General features: G+C 43.0%; 1 protein-coding gene across 1 annotated transcript in view; it reads right to left on the minus strand.

Annotated features, from left to right (window-relative positions):
* Window positions 1-205: 205 nt before the first annotated feature.
* Window positions 206-27,719, minus strand: part of LOC126374978 (ubiquitin carboxyl-terminal hydrolase puf) — a 35,702-nt gene continuing 8,188 nt past the window's right edge. The window contains exons 14-56 of the mRNA XM_050021784.1: window positions 27,573-27,651; window positions 27,112-27,299; window positions 26,777-26,957; window positions 26,075-26,225; window positions 25,466-25,766; window positions 24,988-25,174; window positions 24,491-24,619; window positions 23,992-24,171; window positions 23,287-23,614; window positions 23,016-23,140; window positions 22,677-22,796; window positions 22,103-22,225; window positions 21,607-21,759; window positions 21,236-21,347; window positions 19,708-19,922; window positions 19,453-19,621; window positions 18,993-19,219; window positions 18,473-18,676; window positions 17,987-18,159; window positions 17,372-17,538; window positions 16,868-16,961; window positions 16,275-16,452; window positions 15,874-16,014; window positions 15,321-15,478; window positions 14,983-15,109; window positions 14,627-14,814; window positions 14,197-14,308; window positions 13,559-13,717; window positions 13,174-13,368; window positions 12,685-12,831; window positions 12,297-12,461; window positions 11,751-11,981; window positions 11,317-11,451; window positions 10,794-10,984; window positions 10,207-10,404; window positions 9,634-9,785; window positions 8,785-8,900; window positions 8,276-8,516; window positions 7,859-8,089; window positions 7,158-7,297; window positions 5,892-6,026; window positions 5,020-5,254; window positions 206-4,676 (exon numbers count right to left, since the gene is read on the minus strand). Coding sequence (XP_049877741.1) covers window positions 4,447-4,676; window positions 5,020-5,254; window positions 5,892-6,026; window positions 7,158-7,297; window positions 7,859-8,089; window positions 8,276-8,516; window positions 8,785-8,900; window positions 9,634-9,785; window positions 10,207-10,404; window positions 10,794-10,984; window positions 11,317-11,451; window positions 11,751-11,981; window positions 12,297-12,461; window positions 12,685-12,831; window positions 13,174-13,368; window positions 13,559-13,717; window positions 14,197-14,308; window positions 14,627-14,814; window positions 14,983-15,109; window positions 15,321-15,478; window positions 15,874-16,014; window positions 16,275-16,452; window positions 16,868-16,961; window positions 17,372-17,538; window positions 17,987-18,159; window positions 18,473-18,676; window positions 18,993-19,219; window positions 19,453-19,621; window positions 19,708-19,922; window positions 21,236-21,347; window positions 21,607-21,759; window positions 22,103-22,225; window positions 22,677-22,796; window positions 23,016-23,140; window positions 23,287-23,614; window positions 23,992-24,171; window positions 24,491-24,619; window positions 24,988-25,174; window positions 25,466-25,766; window positions 26,075-26,225; window positions 26,777-26,957; window positions 27,112-27,299; window positions 27,573-27,651 — 7,411 coding nt within the window. The 3' untranslated portion in view covers window positions 206-4,446. The remainder of the gene's footprint in view (window positions 4,677-5,019; window positions 5,255-5,891; window positions 6,027-7,157; window positions 7,298-7,858; window positions 8,090-8,275; window positions 8,517-8,784; window positions 8,901-9,633; window positions 9,786-10,206; window positions 10,405-10,793; window positions 10,985-11,316; window positions 11,452-11,750; window positions 11,982-12,296; window positions 12,462-12,684; window positions 12,832-13,173; window positions 13,369-13,558; window positions 13,718-14,196; window positions 14,309-14,626; window positions 14,815-14,982; window positions 15,110-15,320; window positions 15,479-15,873; window positions 16,015-16,274; window positions 16,453-16,867; window positions 16,962-17,371; window positions 17,539-17,986; window positions 18,160-18,472; window positions 18,677-18,992; window positions 19,220-19,452; window positions 19,622-19,707; window positions 19,923-21,235; window positions 21,348-21,606; window positions 21,760-22,102; window positions 22,226-22,676; window positions 22,797-23,015; window positions 23,141-23,286; window positions 23,615-23,991; window positions 24,172-24,490; window positions 24,620-24,987; window positions 25,175-25,465; window positions 25,767-26,074; window positions 26,226-26,776; window positions 26,958-27,111; window positions 27,300-27,572; window positions 27,652-27,719) is intronic.

Here is a 27,719-nt window from a genome sequence, read left to right on the forward strand (position 1 = left end):
GTGATAAACCAGTTTGTATCAATAAAAGTTGTAGTGTATTTTATGGAAAAACATACTGTATCCATTGTATTCAACATGCTATTGATAAATTTCCTGCTGAAATTAGGTGTAAAATAGGTCACTTGAAACCTAAATAAAAGTATGTGAGTATCACCAAGTATTATTGTCAAAATCCTAATCTACCAGATCCAAATAAAAAGACACATTGTTTTTATAAAATACTGTTTATTTTGGCTTTCCAGTCCGATTTACAGTATTTTAACCAATTTCACAAATTAAAAATTCAATAACACATTTAAATTCGGCTGAAACTCCAGTTTCAGTAACGTGAGGGATGTATTATATAGTACACAAACATTTTATCATACAAGCCATACACGAAATGGGGGTCCATTGACGCAGTACCAATAAAACGCTTACAGTACGCCACATTTCATTGGAAACTAAGATAAGATATAATCTTAAAATTAATAAAAGATAATTACAGCATAGTTATATTAAGGTATATATATTAATAAGCTCTAAAAACAGGACAAAATTAAATATACATTTTGTCTTTATTACCAGTCACTCGCATCAAATTGATAGCACCACATTACATCATCATAACCCTTTTACAAAACTGACCGGTGACTGTCTTCTCATCGTAACAAAGTTTAAACACAATTTACTATCGAGTGTGTCAATTATTAACAATTATACATATATTGAATAAAATACAAAATGTGTAATGAAAATTAAGATGCTATTTAGGTAATAATTCGTATTTCGATTACAATTATTGCTTCTTATTCTCGAGAGGGGATTCACATGCGACTATAGATAGACAGCTACAAAATGTGGACAAATACATATTACATATTTTCAATTTACAATCTATTTGTGGATATCATGCAACATTTACCGCCCGACTTGTGATGGATGATGTAGCGTTAGCGTAAACGTGACACTATAAAGATATAAAATGTTTCCTTGTCTAAAAAACTGCGTGTAAGTTCTTATATACATAGACGACAATAAACTCTAGTCGTGACGAATATACGTCCTACGCATTATCGGTGTCTCATTTGGGCAGTGAATAATGAGATTGTCTTTAATGTTCACCTAAACAACTTTTCGTTGTAACACTTGAAATCAACGGAAAGTTATTTCGGTATACGTACGATTAGTCTAAGTAGTAAGTAAACGTGAAACATTACGCAACAACGACATTAAACTTCAATTAATTGAGCTTAAACTTAGAGTTATGTAATACAGATGTTTAGTACATATGCACTAGATAAATAGAATAAGATGTAAAAAACGTTCTATGGAAGATTGCAAAACGATATTGTATATAAGTAAAAACAGGAATATTTTTTACAAAACCATGTTCTAATTCTACTGGCCTAATAATAAAATATGCAATCTTTGTGCAAATGAAAAGTACAAGCCTTGGACGGTAGTTATAGATAATATTATACTTTTACTTTCGACAATCGAAGTGAAATATTATAAGCAATATTCATTTTTTGACTAGTTTTTGCTCCGATAAAAAATACTCCGAAATGTAACGAAAAATGATTGATAGGGTCTAAAATTACAATTATGAAATACACGAAGTCTTTTGGTTTAAATATAAAACTTCTATGACAGTAGTTAGTGAATGTAGATGATAACTCTCTATAAGTAATAATAAGAAAATGATGTGATATTTTTCACATCAATTTACAAATATTCTAATCTAAAAACTGTCACAGCCGAAACTTAAGTTTTTCTATTGAAGCAAAATACATATTTCTACTGCGACAAACACGTTAAAATAATCAGCTTTTACCAAATAAATATTTTTTTGAATTTATATTAAAATGTAAAGAGATAACATAACATAAGCTCACAACTATATCCCCAATTGGGGTAGTCAGAGGTACATCCATCGCAAGATGAAGATGAAAAGAGATTCATTACGATAATAAATATTGAATCATTTATAGAAGATTTAGAATTTGCACACTTAGAGGTTGAAGATAAATCTATCAAGGAGTTAGGGGTAATGTCGACGCATTGGTACATGAAAGTGCAGTAACATTTAAACACACAACATCGATATATTCTCGCGTAGCTGCCAGTGAAATGGAACAATATATATTAACAATTCAACGGTTATTTTAAAGCGATATTTTTGAATTATGTTTCACTAATGAAACCTAAGCTTGATGGGATGATCAATGAGGGTTTTCTAAAATAACGTCACGTTTTGATAGCGCATATGGTTGAGATGGGAGACTTCTTACCGAAGTGGCGCCAACTAGTAGCGGAATTTTCGTAAAACTCCTAATTTTATAGAACAGACACATACGAAGCAACGTCTGATTTTCGTCTGCTTATAATTTTAAGGCGGTTTTTTAAAGAGAATCTAAGTGTCTTCTCTCATTTTTGGACATATAACTCGAACCCATTTTGTGTTTGTGTGACTTGTTATTTACCTACTTATCATTAATAACTTTCATCACGATCAAAGCCAAAGTATGAAGTTCTTTTTGATTACTATTGATGTCAACCTGATCCTAGCTTTCAAGTCAAATTAATATCGCTCCAAAGAACCATTGAATAGAAACACAAAGACTGAAGAATCAAGTAGTAAAACCACATTAATTCGTTGTTGTAGTAGCGTGTGTTATATATGAAGATAAAAAACATAGCATGACGAGTATATCCCCGAAGGGGTAGAGCTATAGTACAGTTTACATACCCACTCCTTGCCAGTTATGAAAATGATCAGTAACGAATTGGGCTCTAAGAAGTCTACCTTGCTGATAAAACTGCCTGATAGCCTATCTGCCGGATAAGCGTCTGATAGCAGTGCTACCATAAGCGGGATAAGTTTTGGATAGGCTAACATACACTTATCAGCAAGTGGTGAATCAGGCGCTGTGAGGCATTAGGCTTTAAGACAGAAATACCACTGCCAGGCCTCATGCAGCGTGGACGACCTGGTGGTCTGGCCGTCTTGTGCGTCCGTAGTAAAAATATTAGTTTTAACAAGCTACCATTTTGAGTTTTTGTATGACAAAATAAAGTAACGAAGCCATGTGCCATTATACCTATGATGATCAGCCCAAAATGTTAGTGATCATCTTTCGCCCTGTACAGATGTTAATCAGATTGTGGAATGCTCGGTCGCAGCGTTGGTGCGAAACTATCGCTAGTTCTGCTAAATTACCGCTGATGTATCAAGATAATGGAATACTCTTGCCATAGAATCAAATTGGAAAATTAAACTGTTTGACGTAATTGGGTCTGTTAGAACCAGACAGAAAAAAGTAGCTGCACGTTGTTCTACGCGAATTAACACAAATAGTACAACTGCCCAGGCCTTTAGGCAGTATGGTTATTCCAGGCATCTAACTGGAACATGAATAACGTCGCTAGGCGACAAGGCTTTGCCTGAAGCATAGAATAAGGAATAATACTGCTTATTGCGACTGAGCTAGGTTTACCTCACCCCCCCCCCCCCCCGAACATACTTTAGACTTGAATCGTATGGTGTCAAACGTCACACACACACAGATGCGCGTGCACGATAATGTCAATGTGTAGTGTCTGTGTAAAACGAGGTTTGTTTGTATGAAGTGTCCGGGGTGTGTCACACAAACACAAAGTGAAGAGGGGTAACCAGCAACTTTACTTCCTAAGTGTCGCAAAGAGTATTCCTAGACCTTGCTACTTCACAAGTAAGTCGAGTAAGCTACGCACTTTTGTTTTCCTAGCAATCAATAAATCAACCTCCAAGAACAATTTAGATACAAATTAATATTCATCAAGAACCCACAGATATACCACTGCCGTACGAACAGAATTACAACAACCACGAATCTATATTTATACAATAGACTTACATAATATTCCGCGAAAGGTTTTGTAACCTTTATCATATTAGTTTGCACTTCGTCAATAACTTTTCATTAATTAAAGCGTATTACGGGCCAAGCATGAATGGCAAAGATCCACCAGATTATAAAGGTCGCTGAATTTTTTAAGAAGAAATATTAAAGAAGGAAAAGAAATGTTTATTATTTATGGACGCCACAGATAAAAGAGTCAAGAAGTGATGAAGTTGTACTCGACAATCTTACAGTGTACTCACAAATATGTAAATCCCATTTTTATCGATGAGTCAAATTGAGTCAATTCCTTCAATCCATTCTCAATTATTATCCATGTCACTTTATACTACAAAAGTTGCTAACAGCCAAATCACTTGTTCTGGAATTGAAAACCGTTCGTATTCGAAAATATCAGTTAGATCACTATTGAACATGCTTCGCCCGTAACGTATGTGATGGAATCTCCTTTCCGCTTTTCACTGCACTGTCCCACCTACCTTACAACCTAATTGTGTTCAGCCTTTCTGGAGTGTTCACTCAGTCGACACCGTCAGTTCACCTTCCAAAGTTCGTTAATACCTTAGCTGGTTTCGGGCGCGTCTTTCGTGGCGAGGGTGGCTAGTTCTTGCACAGCTTGGGTGAGCAGGGCGCGTGTGTCGTGCGGCCGCGGCGGTCGCGGCGCCTCGTCGGGCGAGTCCTCGTCCGCTAACTCGTCCGCCTGCTCGTCTGCAGAACTGCCCTCCGGCGTGTGACACCGCGGCGCCTCCGGGGGCGGCTCCGCTGGTGTCTCAGGTTCGGACGTATCTTCCTCTGTTGACCGCGAATTTATGTTTTGTATTCCTTTCTAAATCTACGCACATCTTCGAGTTTACACTGCGGTCGCCATGAAAGAATTTATGCACAAGAATATGAATAGATATTTTTATCCAAGAAGACAGTATGTTTGGGCCTTATTTTGATCATATCGGATAATAAACTGCAGAAAACTCGTCCACGGGTTTGGTTATTGCACGTTTATTATTAGGCAGAATCTGATGATCATGTCAGGCACACCAAGAGCACCGGCCGGCTGTAAATATATTGTCAAAGCCCTATCAAAAAAACCCCTATACGTCTACGCCAACTCCTAAAACAACATGAAAAACAAACATACCAGTCCTGTGCTGCAGGCGCTGCTGTATAGTGGTGGCGATGCGCTGCATGTGTTTAGCAGCGGTAGGCGCCACCCGCGGCCGCGCCAGCACCAGCAGCGCCCGCACCGGCCCCAGCAAGGCCGTTAACGGCGCCCGCGACGCCGCCCCGCATACTTCCTCCGCCACTGCCTCCAGCGCGCCTGCCGCGGACGCGGCGCCCGCGCCCGCGCCTGCCGCGTTTGTACTCGTGCCCAACTGGGAAATATAAACATAAAATGTGTAGCAACTACAGTTGCTCCTGTATGATTCCATTGCTGAACGGCATCTGTGGTCGATGGTTGAGCTTCGTGCTCACAATCAGGAGGTCTCGAATCCTGCAAAAATCACTTTGTGAGCCCGATTTTGGTTATGGCCTTGCGGATTGATCACCCGATTGTCTCAAAAATATGATGATCTGTGCGTCGGATGACACGTTAAAGCGTCTCTCGCGGTTACTATTTACTTAAGTGTGTAGTCGTTACATGCTTCATATCAGGGGCCTTTAGCGGCTCAATAGTAACCCAGATATGAGGATTGTTAGGTCGTACATTGACTTCCCAACACACGAGAAGAAGAACATTGCTGGGAAAAGGTCTTAGCCGGTCAGTTCTCCGGTAACCGACAAGGTCAACCACGACCCCTATACACACGAGGTACCCAATGAGCCATCACATCACTAATGTAAGAGCCACGCTCTTGTCGGTGTAGCATTCTCCATTCTATCAAAGACCAATTCCTGCACCTCTTTATAAGACACGACGTTCGCCTTCTGTTCCACGTAAGCTCTTCTTGGTGTCAATGAGTCATCTAAATATTATGCATTGTGATGTGGTAAACATTCTCCAACACTCACCTTAGGATAGTAATGCTGCATGAAGGCGTAAATGGCGGGGTCCTCCAACGACTCCCGCTCGTCCAGTAATACAGCGTCTATGTACTCCGTCAACACGCTGCACTCTAGCAGCATCTCTTCTAGCTTCGAGTCCGCCTGCGAAAACATAAATCCCTAATTAAAAATAAAACAAGATTACGGTGCAAGTTTGTTGGGGAGAGAGTCATGTCCCGTGATTTATTGTAGATTTGCAAATGGCAATAACTGCTTCGCCGGAAAAAGGCTGAGGGGTGTCACCTGGTACAAAATTTTAGACAACAGGGCTGAAGGATGAGATTGGCGCGAACCTCGGTTCAGGGCATCGGTTGAGAGGATTATATTTGAAACAATTAATCGACTCAAGTGAGCCGACAGCGAAAAGCGTAATATCACGTAATACCAATTATCTATGATCCAAATATGAATTCAAACTCATAAAGTAGAATTGGGTACCTAGTCTCATCATCATCATTAGCCCATTAACGTCCCCACTGCTGGGGCACGGGCCTTCCCTATGGATGGATAGGGAGATCGGGCCTTAAACCATCACGCGGGCCCAGTGCGGATTGATGGTTATTAACGACTGCTAATGCAGCCGGGACCAACGGCTTAACGTGCCTTCCGAAGCACGGAGGAGCTCGAGATGAAAACTTTTTTTGTGGTCACCCATCCTATGACCGGCCTTTGCGAAAGTTGCTTAACTTCAACAATCGCAGACCGAGCGCGTTTACCGCTGCGCCACCGAGCTCCTCCACCTAGTTTCCTAGGTCAAAGATAAATCATGAAATTCTGATCACTAAATACATACAATGTAAAGGTGACAAAAAACTTTTTTTTTTCTATTTAACATATTTATGAATTTTAATAAAATAAATAATAATAAGTGCGACATTTTGTCACGTTTTTCTATGATGTCCCAGGTTGCTTTTTCATACAAAAGCAAATACCATAGTGATTTCGTGTAAAGACGTTTAGTAAAAAGTAACTAATTTGACTAGTTGGACACTACCCTATTTAGTGGTTTGAAGCCATTGAAGAAAGAAAAAAGACCCCGAGCCCAGGTTCGAACCCGTGACGCTACGATGTAGGTCACATGTTCTTCGCACAGGACTATCACGGATTATCACGGACTGGAGCATGCTGGATGCGGGCAGCGCAGGACCGATCGTCGTGGAGATCCTTGGGGGAGGCCTATGCCCAGCAGTGGGCGTCATACGGCTGATGATGATGATGATGGAGCATACATACCGGGGAGTCGGCGACGTCTCTCCAGAAGGTGGCGAAGTAGTTGAACCGCAGCGGCACGGCCTCCAGGGCACACAGCGCTGACAGCAGCACTAGCTGCTCCGACATGCAGCGCTGGCTACGCGCCACGCGGCAACACGTGTCTGACGAGACATATACGGGTTTTACAAAGCGTTTGTATATGCGTACGCGTTGCGATCGAAGACGCACTCATATACGTAAAACCGTCATCAATGTATTCATCTCCCGTTGTCATGGTCGCGTGGAATAAAAAATTAAAGTGTCTCTAGGGAATGTAGAAAAAAATACATTGACTCCAGCAAGTCATCACGTACCACTAAGTCACTGAACGTGACTTAGAGTTACATAGCGATACCAAAATAAATCAATGCCATAATAGCGCTCAGATGGTGCAAGTATTTTTGCGTTCACTATTTCCACCACTAGTTGTGCGTCGTCAAAGCGGCCACACAATCGAAAATTCTTTGACATTTGTTATAGTGTTTAATTTGCATTGTGCACTTACTTTTATATGCGCAAATGTCAAATTGCAATATTACCTTTTTTAGATGAATCGCTTCGATGTGACTGTGTGGTCCCCAGTACTATCGTCAGTGAGGAATCGTAGTGACAAGAGCAATCGTTCTCATATGTTAGCTTCAGGAAGATCTGAAGATATGATAGCGTAGACAAAGCTGCCTCACCTATGAACTTGTGGTAGGGCCTGTAGACGGGCGCGAGCGGCGGCGCGGGCGGCGCGGGCGCGGGCGGCGGCGCGGGCGCGCGCGGCGCGCAGGCGTGCAGGCGGGCGCGCGCGCGCGCCGCGCCCCGCGCCCCGCGGGCCCCGCGCGCCGCGCAGTGCGCGCCCGCCGCCAGCGGCACCAGCGCGCCCAGCGCCGCGCCGCCGCCGATGAGCACCAGCTCGCGGAGCACTCCTGTGTGCGGGACACTCACGCTTGACATACGTCTTACTTGACCAATCGTGCGATAGAAAAGATATATGTGGCAAAAGTTGTTACGAAATAAAACTGTTGTTTATATTGATTCGCTAAGACAACGGACGCGCGCATCAGGCCCGTCTTTGGAGGGTAGGATAGGCAATAAGAGAGTTGTGTAGTCACCGAGCGCATGCAGACAGGTGTGCGCGTGGCGCTGCAGGTTGAGCACGGTGAGCAGGCGGCGCGCGCACTCGGGCCAGTCCTTGCAGGCCAGCAGCAGCGCGCGCGCCTCCTTGGGGTCGCGGCGCGTGCGCAGCGTGCGGCACAGCGCGCGCGCCCAGCGCAGCGCCGCCGCCAGCTCGCCGCGCACGCCCGCGCCGCCGCCGCCGCCCTCCACGTACACGGCGTGCAGGCTGTGCAGCGCCTGCAGGCATGCACCCTTACTAGTTAGCGCCACCCCCGCGATACACAAACACGCCCGCACTCACATGCACGTACGCACGCAAATACACACGAGACTAATTACTTGTAAATCAAATATAACCGCCGACGTTTTCCTACGTTGTCACTTGGATTTTTGTTTAGCTAGTTTTACTATATTTACTTTGGACCTATCATCTATTATTCAAAGTTTTAGAAATATTTAAATTCAGTCAAAATGAAATGCTATTCTAAAGACTTTCTGAATTTACCTCAAAGGTCATCTGCAACCCTCCGTTATAAACAACATACAGCCTGTCGTCTTCATTCTCCACTAACGTGCAGAATGCTGATATTAACGTCGTCCAACACGTCCGGCCGTTTAAACCTGAAAATACAATAAAAAAGAAAACATTTATAAATACGGTTTTCATACCGCCAACATAACGAAAGTAAAGTTATAACGAATATCGCTAAAGTTATAAGGGATGTGAACGGCAGGAAGGGAGAAGTAGGTAAACACAGTCCGTTATCGGATAGTTGCTTGTGGAGCATTGTGTACGACGAGTGAAGAGCTATATAGACGTGTTCCACATTGACAGAAGCGATACAAAAAGTCTGGATATGGGATAACATCATTACTAATTTAAGAGCCACGCTCATGTTAGTGTAGCATTCTCCATTCTTGTCTATCAAAGGCAAATTCATTCACTTCCTGTTCTTCCCTTTACTCTCTTTCCTTGTAGCTTCCCTTCTATGATGTGCTAGTAAGAGTAAGGGAAAAAGCAAATATTGAGAGTTATTGAGGACAGAAGCGGCAAGATTGGACACTTAATAAGACACGATGAATTTATTCAAAACAGTATAGGTGGGCTAACAAGTACCTTGTAATCCCTGGTAGCCCTTTTTGGAAAAAGCGTGACTTACATTGTAGTTTCACGGATTCGAATCCCAGTTCGGGCTCTAAACCACTGAATTCGACTTTATGAGTTTGAATTCATGTTTGGATCATAAATAATTGATATCACGTGGTTTCCAGGAATTGTGCCCGGTTCAACGAATAGCCTCGACTTAAATATAGCTGGCGAGCAGTGGCTACAAGCGTGTATGTATGTAAGTACCCTGTAAGTACGCGGAGAGCGTACTCCGCCGGAAGGCAGCCGCCTCCCTGCCGTCGGAGGCGTCGGCGCTGGCGGTGGCCGTGCTGCTGCCCGTCGTGCCGCCGCCCGAGCTGCTCGAGCCGCCACCGCGCGATGCCAGGATACGCGCCAGTCTACGGCACAGTAAAGAGGTGTCAGCAATAAGAGTGGGCTCCCACCGACGCGAAGAAGACAGGAGACGGACGGAGATATGCAAGAATTGTCCAATCATCAATCTGTGTTAGGCATTTGTGCATGTCCTAATTAAGTATTTTAATCTGTTTTGATGGAAACCTATCATTGGCTTAGTTTTTAAGTAATTCTTGTTGAGAGCTGTTGGTCTCCCAAATAAAAAATAAATCAAGAGGGAGAAGTGTTTCTTGAACATTATAATATTGGAGATAGAAACTCATTCTAATTTCTAAGAGCAATAGAAACAATTGGAATATGATTGTGACGCCTATTTCCAAGGGCTTTGGGTGACTTAATAACTTTGAACACAGATTGGCGAGTTCGGAGACATCGACCTAACAACAGAAGATGTAAAGTACTAACTTGAGTAACTCATCAGCGGCGGCAGGGTAGAGGTGCGCGTGTGGGGCTATATTCCTGAAGGCCCAGTGTATGTTCTGGTGCATGGCCAGCTGCCTGGCGAAGGCCGCGGATCGCCGGCAGCACAGCCGCAGCAGCGCGTAGTACGGCGGCAGCATCGCGCGGTTGTACGCCACCACCTCGCCGTCTTCGTGGTCCGCTCTGTAGGGGAAATGTGAAGGGTATGCTTAGACAATAGTCAATGTCAACAAATGTCAAATGATGAATTGCTTCGATATAACCCCCCGATATGCCCCCGGATAAGGGGTTAAAAAGGCCATATGGCTTGGCTTCATCAACAATTTGTCACGTTGTGGTGTTTTGCCAGAACGACATGACTTTTGGGTTGACATGTTAGCACTAATTGACAAAACGTCATCTATCGTCAGAATGATAATATGACCGTGACAAAATATTATCATCTTGCTGATCTGATTTTCTTCGACAAAACCTCAAATATGGAGATTATGCCTTATTACTTTCAACCCCCAGAACCTGATTTTAAAGGCGCTTACGAAATGTTTACAATAAGGCGATGAACAGCTACTTACAGTATGTAATTGAATGCGATATGCTTAGTCAGCCGTTGGTTAGCTACTGCTAGCTGCACGTTCTCGACACAGTCCACGGACACGGCGTGCCAGAAGGTGAGCAGCGCTTGCTTGTTGGGGTGAACCGCTACTGACGGCTCCGATATCGTCGGGTGGTACAGCTCCCACAGATCGTTGAAGTATTGGCCGAACTAAGAAAAAGAGGTGATTTTGAAAAAAACAGTTCGGTGGTTATTATATTGTCTTCTGGAAGTTATCTTTTGATGACTTCTGGTATGGCCTACGGATTATGGGGATGTCGAACGTGAGTTCTATGAGCGAAAGGAATAAAAAAAATCTGGTATTGGGTGTCATTCGCATCCCTGATTTCAAGCGTTCGTTCTCAATAGTTCGAGTGTCGAACTAGTAAGGATTATTAGTCTCTGCTGCTAGTCCTACTGTGTGTAAATCTTCTGTGACATACACTAGTTGTCAGGGATATACAGAACATTCCAGGGCTAAAAAATGGTTATAACTAACTCACCATAAGCTTCTCGACCCGGCTGACGACGCAGTAGGACATGACTCCGAAGTATGCAGTCAGCTTCATGGTCCCGTGCACCGCTATGTCCGTGTACTTGCGCGCCACCTTCAACTTTCCCAGTAGCATCGTGTACACCTGGGATATATCACGTGTTATGTTAGAATTATACGTGTATAAGTACCAATGTTTATGGAACACATTCATAAGCCAAGGTCAATAAAGGTTCTGAGAGAATTGAAGTTATCTTCAGAAGTCGAGATATGAAGGTAAATGCAGGAAAATAAAATAGACTGAGCCTTCTCAAATTGTTTTTGTTTTTTAACTTATACAAGTGTCAGTGATACAGTGACAACAACAGAATGGCTTTTTGAAGAAAGATCCAAAGCGGAACAGGACAATCTTGTGCGGGTATTATTCCGTTATAGTAAGTGTACCTGGTGCAACGTGTGATGCGCAGTGTCAGGCAGTTTGGCGAGGTGGTGCGGCTGCGGCTGCGGGCGCGCACGTGCGTACCCGGCGCGGAAGTGCTGCGAGGGCACCAGCGCCACTAGCAGCAGCGCGGCCGCGGCCCGCACGCGGGCTGCCCCGGCTGCCAGCAGCTGCTGCTCCACCCAGCGGTCCGCTGTCCGCAGGGCCCACGCGTGCGCAGCTTTGTTGCGCGGCACCTGTTAAATTACACGTTTCAATAAAAATCACCCATACCACAGGATTGTCTTATTGCCAGATGGAGACAGAGCATTAGGCAGAATTTTTTGCTTTGTACTAATTTCTATAAAACTGCATCCACTAACTTGGTTGTAGACAACTCATAGCAAGTCGTAAATATCAACGCTCCGTAAGATTCAGGTGCTGTGTGTGTGTGTGCGGTGTGTGCCTTTAATTGTTATAACACCAATAAAGTATGCTCTGTTTTCACTCCAGTAGAGGAGTTTTTTTTATGTAGGCATTAACTTCACGTAGATATATAATGCGAGTCTCACCTGGAGAGCGAGCCACTCGAGGGCCGCGTGTGGACACACGTCGGCCACGTCCCACAGCCGCGCCAGCACGAGTTGTGTGAAGCAGGGGAGACCACCTGCCGCGCCCGCGCCGCACCCGCTGCCTTCCACTAACAGGGTGAGCAGCTTGAAGAAGGGACCGCATGTCTGGTGGCAAGGGGAAAGTTTGTTAAGATAAACTCAATCACTCAATAACCCTTATAACCAAGGTTATTGCGGTCAGTCAATAATTTCACAATTAAGGTTTCGCTTTTTTCGAGGATTTCCCGGGAAACGGGTCCTGTAATTGTTTGCTAGCACGTCGTAGATACCGAGATACTACGTAGTTCGTCTGAAATAATGAAATTATAACTAAGAGTTATAAACACACCTCTGAATGCTTAGCAATGGCCTGGAAGATCATGGAGACGATTTTCTGCGCGAGCGGCTCGTTCCAGCGACACAGCGCGAACACCAACGCCCGCGTCTGTTGCAGGTTCAGACAGTCGCGCGTCTGCTGGTAGATGAACGGGAAACCCTGGAGGAAGGAAACTAGTGTTATTATACGTACGGTACAGATCATTTACTTTTGGAATTAAAAAGTAGTCTGACGCATAATGGACCATCCATAAGTCTAGATGCCACTACCATACCAAAGACACACATATCCCACTACTTGCCTCAGGCTTCGCTGATCCAACCGGAAATGGAACCCAAATCCAAAATTAGTGGTCCATAGCCAGCCAGCAGGTGCTTTTGAAATCCAAACCCTATTGTTTAACTATTGCGTCTGGAAATCTAGGCCACAAGAGGTTATAGAAACCTTTAGAGACAACTCATTTATTATTGCCTAGTAAACTTTGAGTTTATATAATCTTACCTTAGCATGCAGCAGCGCCCTGGCATCAGCCGTCGACAGTGCTAAGTGTCCACTGGCGTCACGGGACCGCTCTACTAATCCGGCCACTAGCGCCACCATCTTGTCCAGAGCCCCGGGTCGTAGCTTGTCACCCGCGCTCTCTGTGTTGCCGCTGCTCCCGCCGCTACCACTCGCTTCCTCTGTTGGTGATTCCACCTAACAAACCATACACGCGCTTATAAGTTTCTTGATAGAAAGCTTGCTCTTAATGCCGCCATAACATAACATATTTGCTGTGGATCTGTCTGAAACTCGACGTGTAACCCTTTCGTTTCGACGTGTAGTCCTCTCAAACAGTTCATAGACGTGTAGAGTACTAAAAATATTAAATAGGAAACAATCTTACCGAATTAGAATTATGCCCGAGGTAGAAGCTAACCATACTGGCTATGGCATTGATTCTCAGCATGAACCGCCCCTCCTCCTCGCCCATCTTGCTGAACTCGTATAACAAACTGAAGTACTCCGTCAAGTGCCTCAGATGTGACCGCGCGCCGTTTTCCATCTATTGGCAAAGATACGTATCATGACAAATATATGTTCTACAAGAGCACCGTAAGCAAAGAACAAGGAATAATACTACGTATTGAACGGCAACTCTCCGCTCCCCATCAGCTGCTGATCTAGGTTTTAGTCTTCAATAGTATGGCGTCAGACGTTACAAACACAGATGCGCGTGTATGATAACGTCAATGTTTAATGTTTGTGTAAAACGAGGTGTTTTGTAAAAAGATCCATAAGGAAGGCGTAAGTAAGGCGATAACCGTCGTCAAATACAAATCGCGCGACGCGTTAAATGGACCAATAGGATTTATTTGTCGCGTTATATGTTTATTGTACAGGAGAATTGGGAGGGTTCATTAACGTAAACAGATTTATTAAACTTGGTAACTGAGGTAACTTTCGGGAAATGGGTTCGTTGACAGTGTGATATATATGCAACTTGAATGCCTAAAAAATAAGGAACAAAAACATAAAACTTACCAGTGATAACAACATCCTTATAAACCTAGTAACACAACTCGCCTCGCCCAGCTTGCTGTTATCCTCGCTTCCCTCCTCCATACCTTGCAGGTATAAGGCACAATGACTAGATCTGAAACAAACAACACACATAATGTCAAAATCATAAAGGACTTTTTATTAGATTTTTTTTTCATGGACTAGTGCTGCTGGAAAAGAGACAACAAGAGCGACAGGTCCCCAGCAGTGTCATGGTCTGCAGGGTATGTCATAAAAAACCTAACATGATTATAATAACAGCAGGACAGAGAGAGAGAGAGTACATCGCCTAGAGCGAAAGAGACGAGAGATAATTATATATTTTGCGCTTATTTAAGTATACAGCTTATATATAATAAATAATAATATATCTTTTTTATGTCTATTATAATAAAATAAAATAGGAACTCACCTAAGCCTCTGGATAACATGCATGCAGAGCCGCTGGAACATCTGTCGCACCATCTGGTTGGGGCACTTGATGAGCACCTGCATGGGCCACCACGTGTCGTCGGCCATGTGTCCCAGGAACCATTCGGACGCCGCCGCCGACGCGTTGAACTGCTTCGTCACCAGCTCCACCCATGACACCATTGTTGGCTACGGAATACATACACATTTTCATAAGTATGAGCCCTCAAAGTTCCGATAGCCTTCAGATCGCAAAAAGTTTATCGGAAAGTAAAATCCATTAGCCAGAATGCTATAGGCTTTTAGAGACAAAAAAGGATAGAAATGCAATCGAGGTATTGCGACACTGTAACATACCTTTTCTTTGGCGTGTATGAAAGTTTCAATAAAGAATGAAGTGGACAGCCGGGCAGCCACTTCCGTGATCTCCGGACGCAGAGTTAGCAAGGATTGCGGCACTGAACTGCACATCTGCCCCATGAACCTGTCATCAAACATTTTTTATCAAAATTTTAATTTAAACCACACTAGCGTATCGATATGTTGAATAACATTAGAAATCGGGAGCGTAGGTTATGCATCCCACGTGACGTGGCTTTAAGTTACTGACCTATCTTATTTATCGCATCTGTGTAAATAGCGTAACCTAGGTGGCAGATTCATTTTTGTATATTATGTATTATTGAAGTACTCACGTGAAGTACGCGTGTTGGAATATGTTCTTGTCGTGTAGGAACTGCATGTTGTCGTCCCAGATCCACTTGAGCAGGTCCGGTGGCAGCTGCACGGCTGGGGAGGACTCGCTGCTGCGTCGCTCTACCGCCGCGCTTGTGTTCTCTTCTGCTGTCGATGACTACACAGGTGCGGATGTTTTAATATTTTTACGATAAAATATAAACTCACGTCTATATTCCCAGTTGAGGTAGTCAGAGGAGAGGTGTGGTGGTTGTTTTTACAATTATTATAATCATTATTAAGACAGGTGTTGCAATGTTTTACGCAAAACAGAATATTTTGCAAACACGAGAAGAAATCTTGAATATTACACTAATTCATCTGATATTAAGTTCAGCCATTTTTAATTAAATAGCTGTTCTTGACCCCACGGGGCAACGAATAACTCGTTGTTAGACACTCATTTCCTACGGTTCAAACATCTGAGAAAAGTAGCCTTTACGTATTTTGTGGGATACACTAGGAAAAATATGCAAAAAGAATGTTAAGAATAAAAATCATTACAAAAGTTACCTGTGGCTCCTCTATCTGCCCGCTATCGGAGCCCCTCTGCACACGCGGCGACGTCAACTCGTAGAACAACATGTACGCGCTGTTCGTCTTCTCGAACGAAAAGTCCATGAACTTGTCCGTCACGGAGTCGTATGTTTTACTCTGCAATGGAAAATAAAAGTACCTATAAATTATTATTTTTTGGTATAAAGGCGTTATCCATACTCTTCCAAACACCATCCAAAAACCCTGATAATTGCGGTTCTGGTTACGCCTCTCTTTGAAATAGTACCAAAATTATATGTCGTCGGCTAGATTAGAACTTCCCTTCCTTTCCTTTTTGGCGGATAAGAAAATGACAAGTATAACTTAAAATAAAATTAGATGGTGTGTACTGGAAACAGCACCAGAAAAGCACTCACAGTCATCTCTCCACCGAAGCACTCTGCCGCAATATGCGCGGGGTCAAACGGCTTGACCTCGGCGTCGTTGAACAGCAGCCACCGGTCGTGGTGTTCGTGCTCGCGGTCCCGGATGAACGAGTAGTAGTGGCCGCCGTCCGCTGTACCCGTGTGCACCGTAACACCTATTAGCTCGTACCTGGGTGGACGAAAGATATCATCATGAATAAGCCCGCATCATCCCACTACTTGGCTCCATTTGCACCACCTTTTCAGGTCCTGCGCTAACCTCATCCACAACTTTCCCGCTGTTGCAACGATGTCAACGATGTGATGATGGGCGAAAGATGTGTTTAACCATTATTTCCTAAAAGAATTCGTGCTGAAGTAACCCGAAAGATCATTGCTTGTGCTCATATTTAACCATACTAATCTATCCACACTTATATTATAAAAAAGTTATTGAGTGACACCTTTTTACGTCTAAACCAGTGAAACGTTTAGAATGGAAATAATTTCAAAGATAGATTGAAACTTACGGTAATAGGGGCAGTTTCTGGACGGTCCGGGTTTCGGTAGAATATTTCTCATGAATTAAATAAAGAACAACTTACTCGTAATGCTCCTCGGAGTCCGACGTTTCTTCAGGTTCGCTGTTAGGACTGTTCTCGCGGTCTTTCTTGTCTTCCGCTAATTTCCTTTTTTCTTCTGTAATATAATAACATTTATTTCATTCGAATCTATTCAAAGATACATATAATATTTGTATTTACACTTGTCTAATATTAAAATCACCGAGCACTTTGAATGAAGTTGGTAATAGTTACTTTCGCTAAAGGAAATTATGTGCGATAGGGCGGAAGTGTGGAGAAGGCATCAAAGATGAGAAGTGGCTAGAAGAGATGACAAACCTCGCCTAAAAAGGACTACATTCATACAATAACTCATTTTTATTGACCCGTGTTCTTCAACATCGCCACACCACTGGCGACAGAAACTGATAAATAAAGATCGTACGAGAGAAAGTGATACAAAAGGGAAGTCAAGACCATCACCACTGAGAAATACAATGTAAGGAGGAGGTATTTCAACATACTTTGGCTGTAAAGTGTACATACCTTGATACTGCGCAGGCATCAGGTGTTTCTCCACATAACCGGACATGTCCAGCCGCATCGGGAACGAGAAGTGCGTGTTCACTTTCTCCTTGAGCATCGTGAGCATGTTGAAGGTATACCGCATCGTGTTGAAGCATAATATCCGAGGAAGCTTTTTGAAACACGCCCTAGAGGACAGACGATGAATTTGTGAACAAGTTTATTAAGGATATCTGGCCAAAAACTAAATAAAAAACTAGTCATGAGTATCAAAAGATAGCAGGCTAGAATGGTGCTGGGCTGGTTAGAGTTGATGCAGTATGTACAACCACTAGGGTAAAAAGGTTTCAAGTTAATACGACTCGGCAAAAGTTTACCAACCATGACATGCCTATCAAACTGTGCCCATCACAGGCGCAAACCCTTAGGTATTCGGCTGTAACGTCCTCCTTTTTTACTACAGGTCGCCCTACGCAGATAATCACTTTACCTTGTCCAAAGTTCTAGTATTTACAAATCATCATCAATCAACGTTAAAACAAAACAGGTCCGAAAAAGCAATATATTGATGGATTTTTGTTTTTATAGCCCTCGCTCGTGCTAATATTTTGATATCTGTTTAGATGGTTTACGTACCGCTTTTCGGCGCGCACTTTAGCAGCGCACTGCGAGCAAGTGTAACAGTTGTCTCCTTCCAACGTATCCTTGACGGTAACCTCATCCAAGCTCTGATGCAGGTTTCGCATATCCGCCACTTGACACCTAACCGTGTAGAACTCTTCCAGCGTCCGCGATACATGGGGACAATCCTGTAAGAATGTTTTATAATTTTGTGAAGTGTGTTTTATACTCGGATTTATGAAGAAGTAAACAAGTAAGTTATAAAACACCCTTGAGTAAAACTGATAAATGCTGGTTATGACGGAACACTGCGTGACCAATACACATACTAGTTTTCAAGTCACCCAGAGAAAACAACACGTAAATACTTAATAATCATCCGAAATCTTAGAAGTGTCAAGTTAACTTCGATACCAAATAAACTGCAGGCTACTAAGTTCCATTTATCAATGACAGTGAGTGAGTGAGAGGGAGAGAAAGAGAGAAGACAGATATACTTACCAAAGACACAACGTTGTTGCTAAGCACACCACAAAAGAGCGTCTTCACGAGCTTTTTGAGCTCCGGCGTCATCTCTTCCAGCTTGGACACAAGGTCGATGAAGAACTCTGCCATATCCTTTTGCTCGCCCGTATTCAGCGGCTGGTGGTCCATCTGGTAGACCTTGCAGAAACTGCGCGGGTTGTACGCCTTGCGCTCGCTTTCCTGTGATTATAAAACATCGTTTGCATTAGATTGCAATATTAACCACGATAAAATCGTGCTGACGAATGCTGTAAGATGCATGCCTACGCAAGTCATCATCATGTATATTAAAGTGGAAATGAGCGGGGCTTTTTAAAGGTTGCATTGACACTAATAAATAATCCGATAACACTGCTCCAACGATATCCATATAATACCCAGTATAACGAAATTTGGAAAAGAAAAATTATATGTATCCAGATTGGTAAGTCCTACATAGCTACATTACGAGCGGAATATATTCAGCCTAAAAATCTGAGCCTACTAAATGTCTCACCATAAGATAAGCGAACATCCTCTGCATCTCATGCAGAGTGGCGGCGTGCCTGCTGGCGGCGGGGTCCGCGCACAGCACGGCGGCGCGCGCGCCGGGCATCATGTACAGGTGCTGCATGCACGACGCCATGTAGCACGTAGCGCCCAGGTTGGTCAGGCCCACGTACCCGCACTCCGAGCGAGATTCTTCCGCCGGCCAGTAGTCCCATGGGTACGAGGACTGATGGCCTGTGTTTGGGTAATACAGCTCGTAAATAGAATGTTTATAACATCTGAATGAAAGACAGAAGACGCGGAGTTTTCTCAAAAGTGGAATCTTTTACGAAAGTTCCTATTTAAGTAAAACAACGCTTATTTGATTCGGAAGCAAGTACAATTTTGAGCATGTATGTAGATCGGCTACTTAGAGACTCTGTATTCACCTCTCTGTCTTTAAGACAAAAACATAAGACACCACTCACCCGGTTTGTGATGCTCCATAAGTTTGTTGTGTAGCACCATGTAGTTATCGGGAGCGCCCCGAACTAGTTCAACTAGTAAATCATACGCCGCCGCCCGCGACTTTTGCGATTTACACTTTGGTAGGTTTCGTTTATCTGGGTTAGGTACGTCGAATAGAAAACCGAAAACCTGAAAGATTTTTTTTTGAGAGATTATAGGTCTATAAATTCATTTTTTATGATAACATTTTTAGAAAAATCCCGTTTGTAACTTACCATCTCCAATGTCCGTTTCCCTTGCTCAGAAGTCTTGAACCTGAGTGGATGTTTCAGTAAATGCGTCAACAAACTCAGTTGTCCGTATAAACCATCGTCGGGAGTGCAAGGTTCGGATCTTTTCTCTATTATCTCCCGTTTCTCTAGCGAGGAGCGGATCTGTTCACATAGCTCGTTTAGGTCGGGCGCCCCGCTATCCTCTGATGTTGCGCCCTCTGCAGTGTACAGATTGGTTCATATATCAATAGTATTTTATGCAACAGTTGTATAAGAAGGGTCAAAAAATGCGAGTGGCGTGAGTTGCGATGTGAGCCTTGGCGAACATCGCAATAAGAGACGCCACGAGCATTTTTTGACCTAGTTATACAACGTTGCATACAATACTTTTTCTACGACGACGTAATTTTAAACAAAACACAAAAAATTTCCAATTTATTTTCCAACGCGCGGGAAAATGGCGGCAAATGTATACTTTTTTTTTTATAGTATATCTATGGCACCAAACAAAGTAAAGGTGCCAGTTTCCAGGTCAAAAAAAAAAAAAAAACAACAACAATGCTTTTTTGGCGACATTATAGTACAGTTACACTTTGTAAACAATGCTTTTATAGGCCATAGAGCGTACACTTTTTCAAAGAGTTTAATTATGTATGTACTTATATTAGACTTTTTGGTTATTTAAATGCCAGATTAAAGTAGAGGAGTAGAAAATAGTATTTTATGCAACAGTTGTATAAGAAGGGTCAAAAAATGCGAGTGGCGTGAGTTGCGATGTGAGCCTTGGCGAACATCGCAATAAGAGACGCCACGAGCATTTTTTGACCTAGTTATACAACGTTGCATACAATACTTTTTCTACGACGACGTAATTTTAAACGAAACACAAAAATTTTCCAATTTATTTTCCAACACGCGGGAAAATGGCGGCAAATGTATACTTTTTTTTTATAGTATATCTATGGCACCAAACAAAGTAAAGGTGCCAGTTTCCAGGTCAAAAAAAAAAAAACAACAACAATGCTTTTTTGGCGACATTATAGTACAGTTACACTTTGTAAACAATGCTTTTATAGGCCATAGAGCGTACACTTTTTCAAAGAGTTTAATTATGTATGTACTTATATTAGACTTTTTGGTTATTTAAATGCCAGATTAAAGTAGAGGAGTAGAAAAAATACATTATGACATCATTGAGTCATTAGCAATTATCGTAAGGAAACTTGCGTGCAGGAGAACATTTTAAAGATCAAGAAATAACAAAAGTGGAGTAACTTGGTGGACGGTACGCATAACTTGGTACGCCCAATACATACGTTGTTATCCACTATATTGAGTGTGATGTCGTTTGTTGTATCGTTTTTGAGATGGTTTAGGACTGCGCGGCAGACAATCAGCAAGTCAGATAACATTGTGAGGTATTCGGGATATCAAGGTACGACTTGCACACGTTCAGAAAGGATGGCTAGAAAGAGAGGGGTGGCTAAGCAGTGGAGGGGATAATAAATATACAAGTATAAGTTTATTTTACCTTTGAAAAAATCCTCGGGTAGACCATCTATGAGTCTGCAGACTAACCAGAAGTAATCTCTACATGCCGGGCCATACGGCTCTTTGCCTTCTTCTGCATGATGATGTACAACCTGTCAATAATACTCTATGAAACAGCGTCTACAACTTGTGTCCACTTTCGTGTTGTAAGTAGTTATGTGCTTCAAACCGATGATAAGGTCGATGGTAAAGACATCTTAAGATAAGTTACAGGTTTCATAACATTAAAACAATCTAGCATCAAATTGTCATCTGATTGTCATTTTCCAATAATTCGATTGAAATTTGCTTGGCATGCCAAATCTTGACGTTAACCCTTGATTATTTTGTGTATAAAGGCAGAGTACTAACCTCGTGGTGGTGATGGGGATGGTGTCCGTGGTGCGGCCTCATGTCCGCGGCCCGGGGGAGGTGTTCTAGTAGCAGCTGTAGTAGCGGTGCTAGTACCGCCACCTCTCCACCCGCGCATAAGCGGTATAGAGCGCTACCGGCTTCCCGGCGTACCTGTATTTATACTCGTAAATATTATGTCGAAAAGGGGTGTTCATTCAGAGGCATGTTTGTTTGTCTTTTGTGTGAAAGATGTTTTACTTAGCTTTCATTACTGCAGGTGAATCTGTAGTAAAGTTTGTTTGAACGTATAAAAGCAGTCGGGACCACACAGACACTCGCCACTCAAATTGGGGCAAAAGGATGGAACGTAATGCTCAAAAGTGATTTAAATTCTTTTAAATCACTCAGAGTCAGAGTTATTATCGGCCAGTTTCTCTACGAAATGACGTAGATTCTGAAAAGCGTATGTAACAGTTTGAATTGTAACCAAATACAACTAGTTTGTAGATCTTACCGCTGGGTCTGCGTCATCTAGCAGCAGCCGCGGCGCGGCGCGTCGCAGCGACCACGCCAGCGCCACTGCGTCTCCGCCGCCGCGCGCCCACCAGACGCACATGCGCATCGCGTGCTGCACCACCTGCGTTTGGCATTAGACATGTTATATGCATGTTATATGACTGCTTTTGTGTCTCGATACGATAATGATGATGTCCATCGCGCACTTACTTTTATATGCGCAAATGTCAATTTGCAATATTGCGTTCAAAATTCAAATTCGTTTATAGATAAATTTCTTCAATTCGGCCTTTTTAGAACCCCAGTTCCTTTGATAGGGTCGCGAACTCATACCTTGCGTTGATAATGCAGTTGCAGGTTGCACAGTACAGAGTTGGGTTAGAGGCACCAAAATATAATGAGTGATTCAAAATCGATTACAAATACAAATGTGACGTAATTTTTAAATTTTTCATACATCTTTACGGATTTTATGATTTAATTTAAATTTTGGACGAATCGAATGGATTCTCTAAGAAACAGCTAGTTGATACCCGTCAGTAAAATGCAGAACTACAACTGAATAATCTTACCTGTGCTCGCCCCCAGAATCCAGTCTTATACGTAGTAGGCTCCTTCACCGTAGCAGCCTCACATAAGATTGAGATCAGCCTTTCAGTAGTTTCTTCTACACTCATTAATGACAGCAACGACTATAACGATGGAGAATTTGTCAATGTTATGGCAGAGTAAACACGAATGTAACGAGGGAAAATGAAATTCTCGGACTGATCGTCTATTCTTCCTCTTCTTTCGTGTGGTGTAAGAAAGAGACAGAACTGGTTTGAGAATTGTGAAATTAAAATAAAATTAGTCCTATAAAGACAATATTTTTCATGAAAAATCCTTTGCTACGTGCTAGGGTTACTTACCGGGTGTAACTTAGGAGTCTGCGCGGGGTCTGAAGAAGGAAGCGTGCCGATACGGCACAACAGCTGCAATAGTAATGCTAGGCAGTCTTGTCTCCACTCGCTATCATCACTGCGTTGCAGCCCACCTAAAGGAGAAAAGTACTGTAGATGTAGTAGGTAAGCAGGCTATAAATCGACCACCACCGGGTATAGGTATCTCCCAAGGCGCACCATTCAGTCAAGTTTAACGGAATCTGACGATTTATTAACCATATTTAAATCTCTGACTCACCTGACATCATGATATCGTACAGCAACCTTAACCCTCCTTTCTTAATAAACAGTTCATTCCAGTTCTCCACACAAACTTTCTCTTCTTCACTTTTGTCAGTCCCCGCAACTTCCTTTACATTTGAACCACTGTTAGTTGAGCTTAGTTTGTCTATTATGTGTAACGAATACATCAGTTTCTGCGGGCTGTTGGGGTCAAGTAATTCCGGCAGCTTGCTCTCTATGGGGTTTTGGAAAGCCTCCAACAGTGTAGGGTTGAGTGGCACAGCTTGTAGTATGTCCCATACTCGTCTGGATAACAGCTGCGCTTTAGTGTGTGCTGTTGGTTCCTGTATGATAAAAAATACATGTATATTTTCAGGTCTTCTGGCAAACCATGCGCTCTATAGAAACCGATGTGTACCATAGTGTAACCGCTCGTGAGAGGCCGCCTACATCATCATCTATCTCTATCTGTCAAGAGCATTATTTGAATTTATGCGTTCTCTTTTCCCATCCTCGCGCATCTGATACCTAAGACGCGGTACAGTAGCCCAACTATTCCCAATCTTTTAAGTAATATAAAAGTGCGTTACTAGGTGCTGGTTGGTCATCAAAGTAAAGTGTTCGTACATGTATAAATTCGTACGGAAACTCATCCAAAGTGCGACAAGCTATTATAGCGTACCTCGCTTTCTTGTTAAATGTTATCCCTCTAGCAACTTACCCCATTTCCGCCGGGCTCCTTCATTTGTCCGAGCGCCTGCATGAGTGTGAACAGCTGATGGAAGTACGTGGGATCTAGTAGTAACAGGGTGGGTAGGCGAGCGCGCGCGGGCGCCGGCTGCGCGGACGGCCACTCGGCCCACGCGCCGCGTCCTCCCACGCCCACTGACACGAATACCAACTGCAAAAGAATGAGATGCATGAGTATTTGCGCAATCTATTTATTAATCATCTAGTTCATTCCACATGAAATAAAAATACATATTTAAATACTTTATGCACTAATAAGAAATAAATATAGAAGGAAAACCGACGTTCCTAGATACACGGCAACAATAAACTATGACAAATAAAGACTTGGCAGATGAAAAGTACGAAACCGACGTGAAAGAAATAGACATTGAGCTGCGGCGATGGCTTAATTGGCAAACTAGTAAAAGTTAGGATAGTCCTGGATACCGGTTTAAAATGTTTAGAATATAATAGAAAACTGTATGTACCTGATTATCCTTAAACCCCATATCATAAAGCGTCCTCTCGTCGTAGTCTATCGTCAGCTCTTGACCTTGAGTGATCATCCGAAGCGGACCATCCGTGGACAGAGCAGTTACACCATCCTCTCCTTGGATCTACGAATGAAGGTTGATTGAAAATCCTAGCGGTCAGAATCTACAAAGCTTAGGATAAGTCAAAGAATAATTATGCCGCAAAGATTAGTTTTCACTGATGACTCATCAGACGAGGTATCACTTAGATGTGCAATCTATATCTCAGAATTGACGAATCTCCAGTGGTGCAGTCAAAATCTACCTCCTATTCCCAGTTAGTCTTACCAGTTGAACTACAGGACATTTTTACCAATCACAATGTGCGAGAGAGCGAGAGAAAAGACACTCTGTCGTACTCTCCCTCGCGGTGATTGGTCACCTCTTGCATATCTCTGCTCGTCTCCACTTCTCTGCGCTTTGGTGGAAACTCATTCTCTCCAACATCTCACCTGTTTCTCCCACCAGACGTGCACGTGCGCGCGCAGATGCGCCACCAGGTCGGAGTGGTGCAGAGACAGCGAGGCCCGCGGCCCGGCGCCGGCGGGCTGCAGCGTGAGCCGCACACAGCCCGGCCCGCCCGAGCCCTCCCACGCGCCCGATTCGGCTAGTGCCCAACGACGTAGGTGGTATGCGTATCTGGAGGACATTTTTTTGTGTAATAGACATTGATGATTATTTTATTATTATATCCGTCAATATCGCGACAAATACCGAAAAATTGGACCAATTGACGCAGCATATTACGTCTAAGTTGACAAGTACGCCGCATCCGCGTTTGAAGATCCCAGTGTACATAGATAGTGTGCGAAGTTTGTGATCTGTCTCTGTGCCATTAAATTATGATATTGCCTAAAAGCCCCGCAACCAAGACCAAACTTTACAAAAAGTAGAGTGATCTGTTGATAAGAGCGAAGTAAGGGAACTTACCGTCTTTTGAAGGTATCCAAGTGAGTCTTCAACAGCAACAGAGCCCTCTGAATGCACTGCAACGCAGCTTCCTCTGTCATATGTTCGTATATGTTCTTCTTATCCGGAGTCTTTTCCTCCACTTTCCCATCTTCGCTCATACTCTGCGACATGGAAGTATCGTTGTCCTGCTCTTTGGATATGAGGCGCTCGGCGGCGGAAGAGAGATGGAACATGCACTTGGAAACGAAATCATCTTCTTGCTGGAGTTGCTGGCCCATGTAGTAACTGTTCAGGTACTGGATTGCGCCCATTGACACGTCTATCATGAAAGAAACGTTTAATTATTAAAATAGTTTTGGTAATGTTTACAAAGAAAAGCAAGAAAGTTATAACTTTGTGAAACAGAATAATGTCATTCTTCAATGTGTATTATAATAATCAATGATCTACCTGCAATAGGTACTATAATATCATCAAATATTTGTCGTTGTGTGACAAATACTATCAAAAGGAGAATGTGCTTAAATTATATAAAAGCTAATCCCATCCAGCTGGGCAAGAGATAGCGGTTTTTTTTGTACGTTAATGAGTATGATGGTGAGTAGAATTGGATCGTTTAGAGCATACCAGTGCTATTGGCCCGGAGCGCGATCTTCCACAGGTGGTCCATGGCGAGAGTATGCGGGTGCGCAGAATCACGGGTGTCTCCTGTGCCGAGCGCCATACGCGCCAGGTTGCACAGCTGCTGGTATAGGCTCAGGCCCATTATGCTGATTGTCTGTTGGATTATAGAGAAAATATTAAGGTAGAGTTGGACATTAGCTCCACCAATCTGTAGTGTGTATCCACCACCCTAATCCAGCAGCAAGGCGGAATTATTCTCCATACACCAAGCGGTTGTTAAAGGGAGACCTGTGTAAACTGCTCTATGTTCTGTTTATTTATTTATTTAACAATTTAAACTATACAGAACAAAATATAAAAACAATTAGACTAACACGAGACGGACAAACAGTTCACCTTATTTCTAGTAGAAATTTCTTCCAGCAGACTTGTTTTTTAAATGTAGGGAAAAAAAAGGTTTGCGATGATCGAGATAATGCTAATATTGAATTCTCCGTAAATCATTATAACAACACAACTGAAACTTTTTGGCTTTTCTTATTAAATAAATCATTAATTCATTATCAAACTGAATTCAATCATTGCTATTTTTTACCTTGGGCATTTCCCATGACTTCTTTCAACTTTCGGAGGTCCTCAAACCGGCCACATACATCTAACGAAAGAAACTAACGTCAAATCTTCTTGCTGCCTTCAACTACTCACCTCAGGATCGAGTGTGGGCATCTTCTCAACGTACAGAAACCTCAGCGCGTCGAGACCCAACGCGTGTTGTTCCGGCGACTTGGTATGCGACAGTAGCCACGAGTATAGGCAGTCCGCGCACTCGCCTGAACCCTTTACCACCAGGCACTGCCATAGCTCTTCCACTTGCTCTACTGTTAGCCTGCGAAAGGTAAAATCATACGAGACCGCTAGAGGTGACTTTTTAAGGACAATGATCATTAGGTTAATCGGCGTCATTTCAACGTCTGTTGTGATCTCAGTTATGACATTTGTCTAAAATACCCCTGTTTGGTTTGGCATCACAAAATACTGACCTGAAATGCTGCGGTGATCCGACGGGTGAAAATATGGCAGTGAGGAAGTGCAGGCGCACGGTGAGCTCGGTGATGTGCGCGTAGTGCGCCGCGTCGCCCGAGCCGGCGCGTGCGCGGCACATGTAGTGGCGCAGGTCTTCCAGGAACAGGCGCATCATGCCGCGCTCGCGCTCCGCCCACATTACCACCTGCGACGCAAATGTCATTCCGTGAAAGACAAGGGTCACCATTATTAACTGTCAGTACAATATATGGAATCGCAACATCGATCCATGCTCATGTCGTCGTAAAACTTTTCATCTGTCTACTCTATGAGTAGCTAATTCGTTCTAAGATAGACGTCTGCCTTCTCTTCAGTTCGGCTTCAAGACGGACTGTCCACTATAGAATACTATACAATAGAATAAAAGTAATGATGAATTTAAACAAAGAAAGTAGTAAAAACGTGAGGTTAAACTAACCTGATGCATATCCATGCCACGAAGTTGTTGAAATGACGAAAACAATTTCGGTAATAGACGAAGCGATACCGCCACGGACCTGTGAAGCATTTATTTTATTAGTCATCAATTAACAAATAGACAAGATATTTCAGTATAGTCAATCTT

Source organism: Pectinophora gossypiella, chromosome 18 (genome assembly GCF_024362695.1).
Source record: "Pectinophora gossypiella chromosome 18, ilPecGoss1.1, whole genome shotgun sequence".
Taxonomy (NCBI): domain Eukaryota; kingdom Metazoa; phylum Arthropoda; class Insecta; order Lepidoptera; family Gelechiidae; genus Pectinophora; species Pectinophora gossypiella.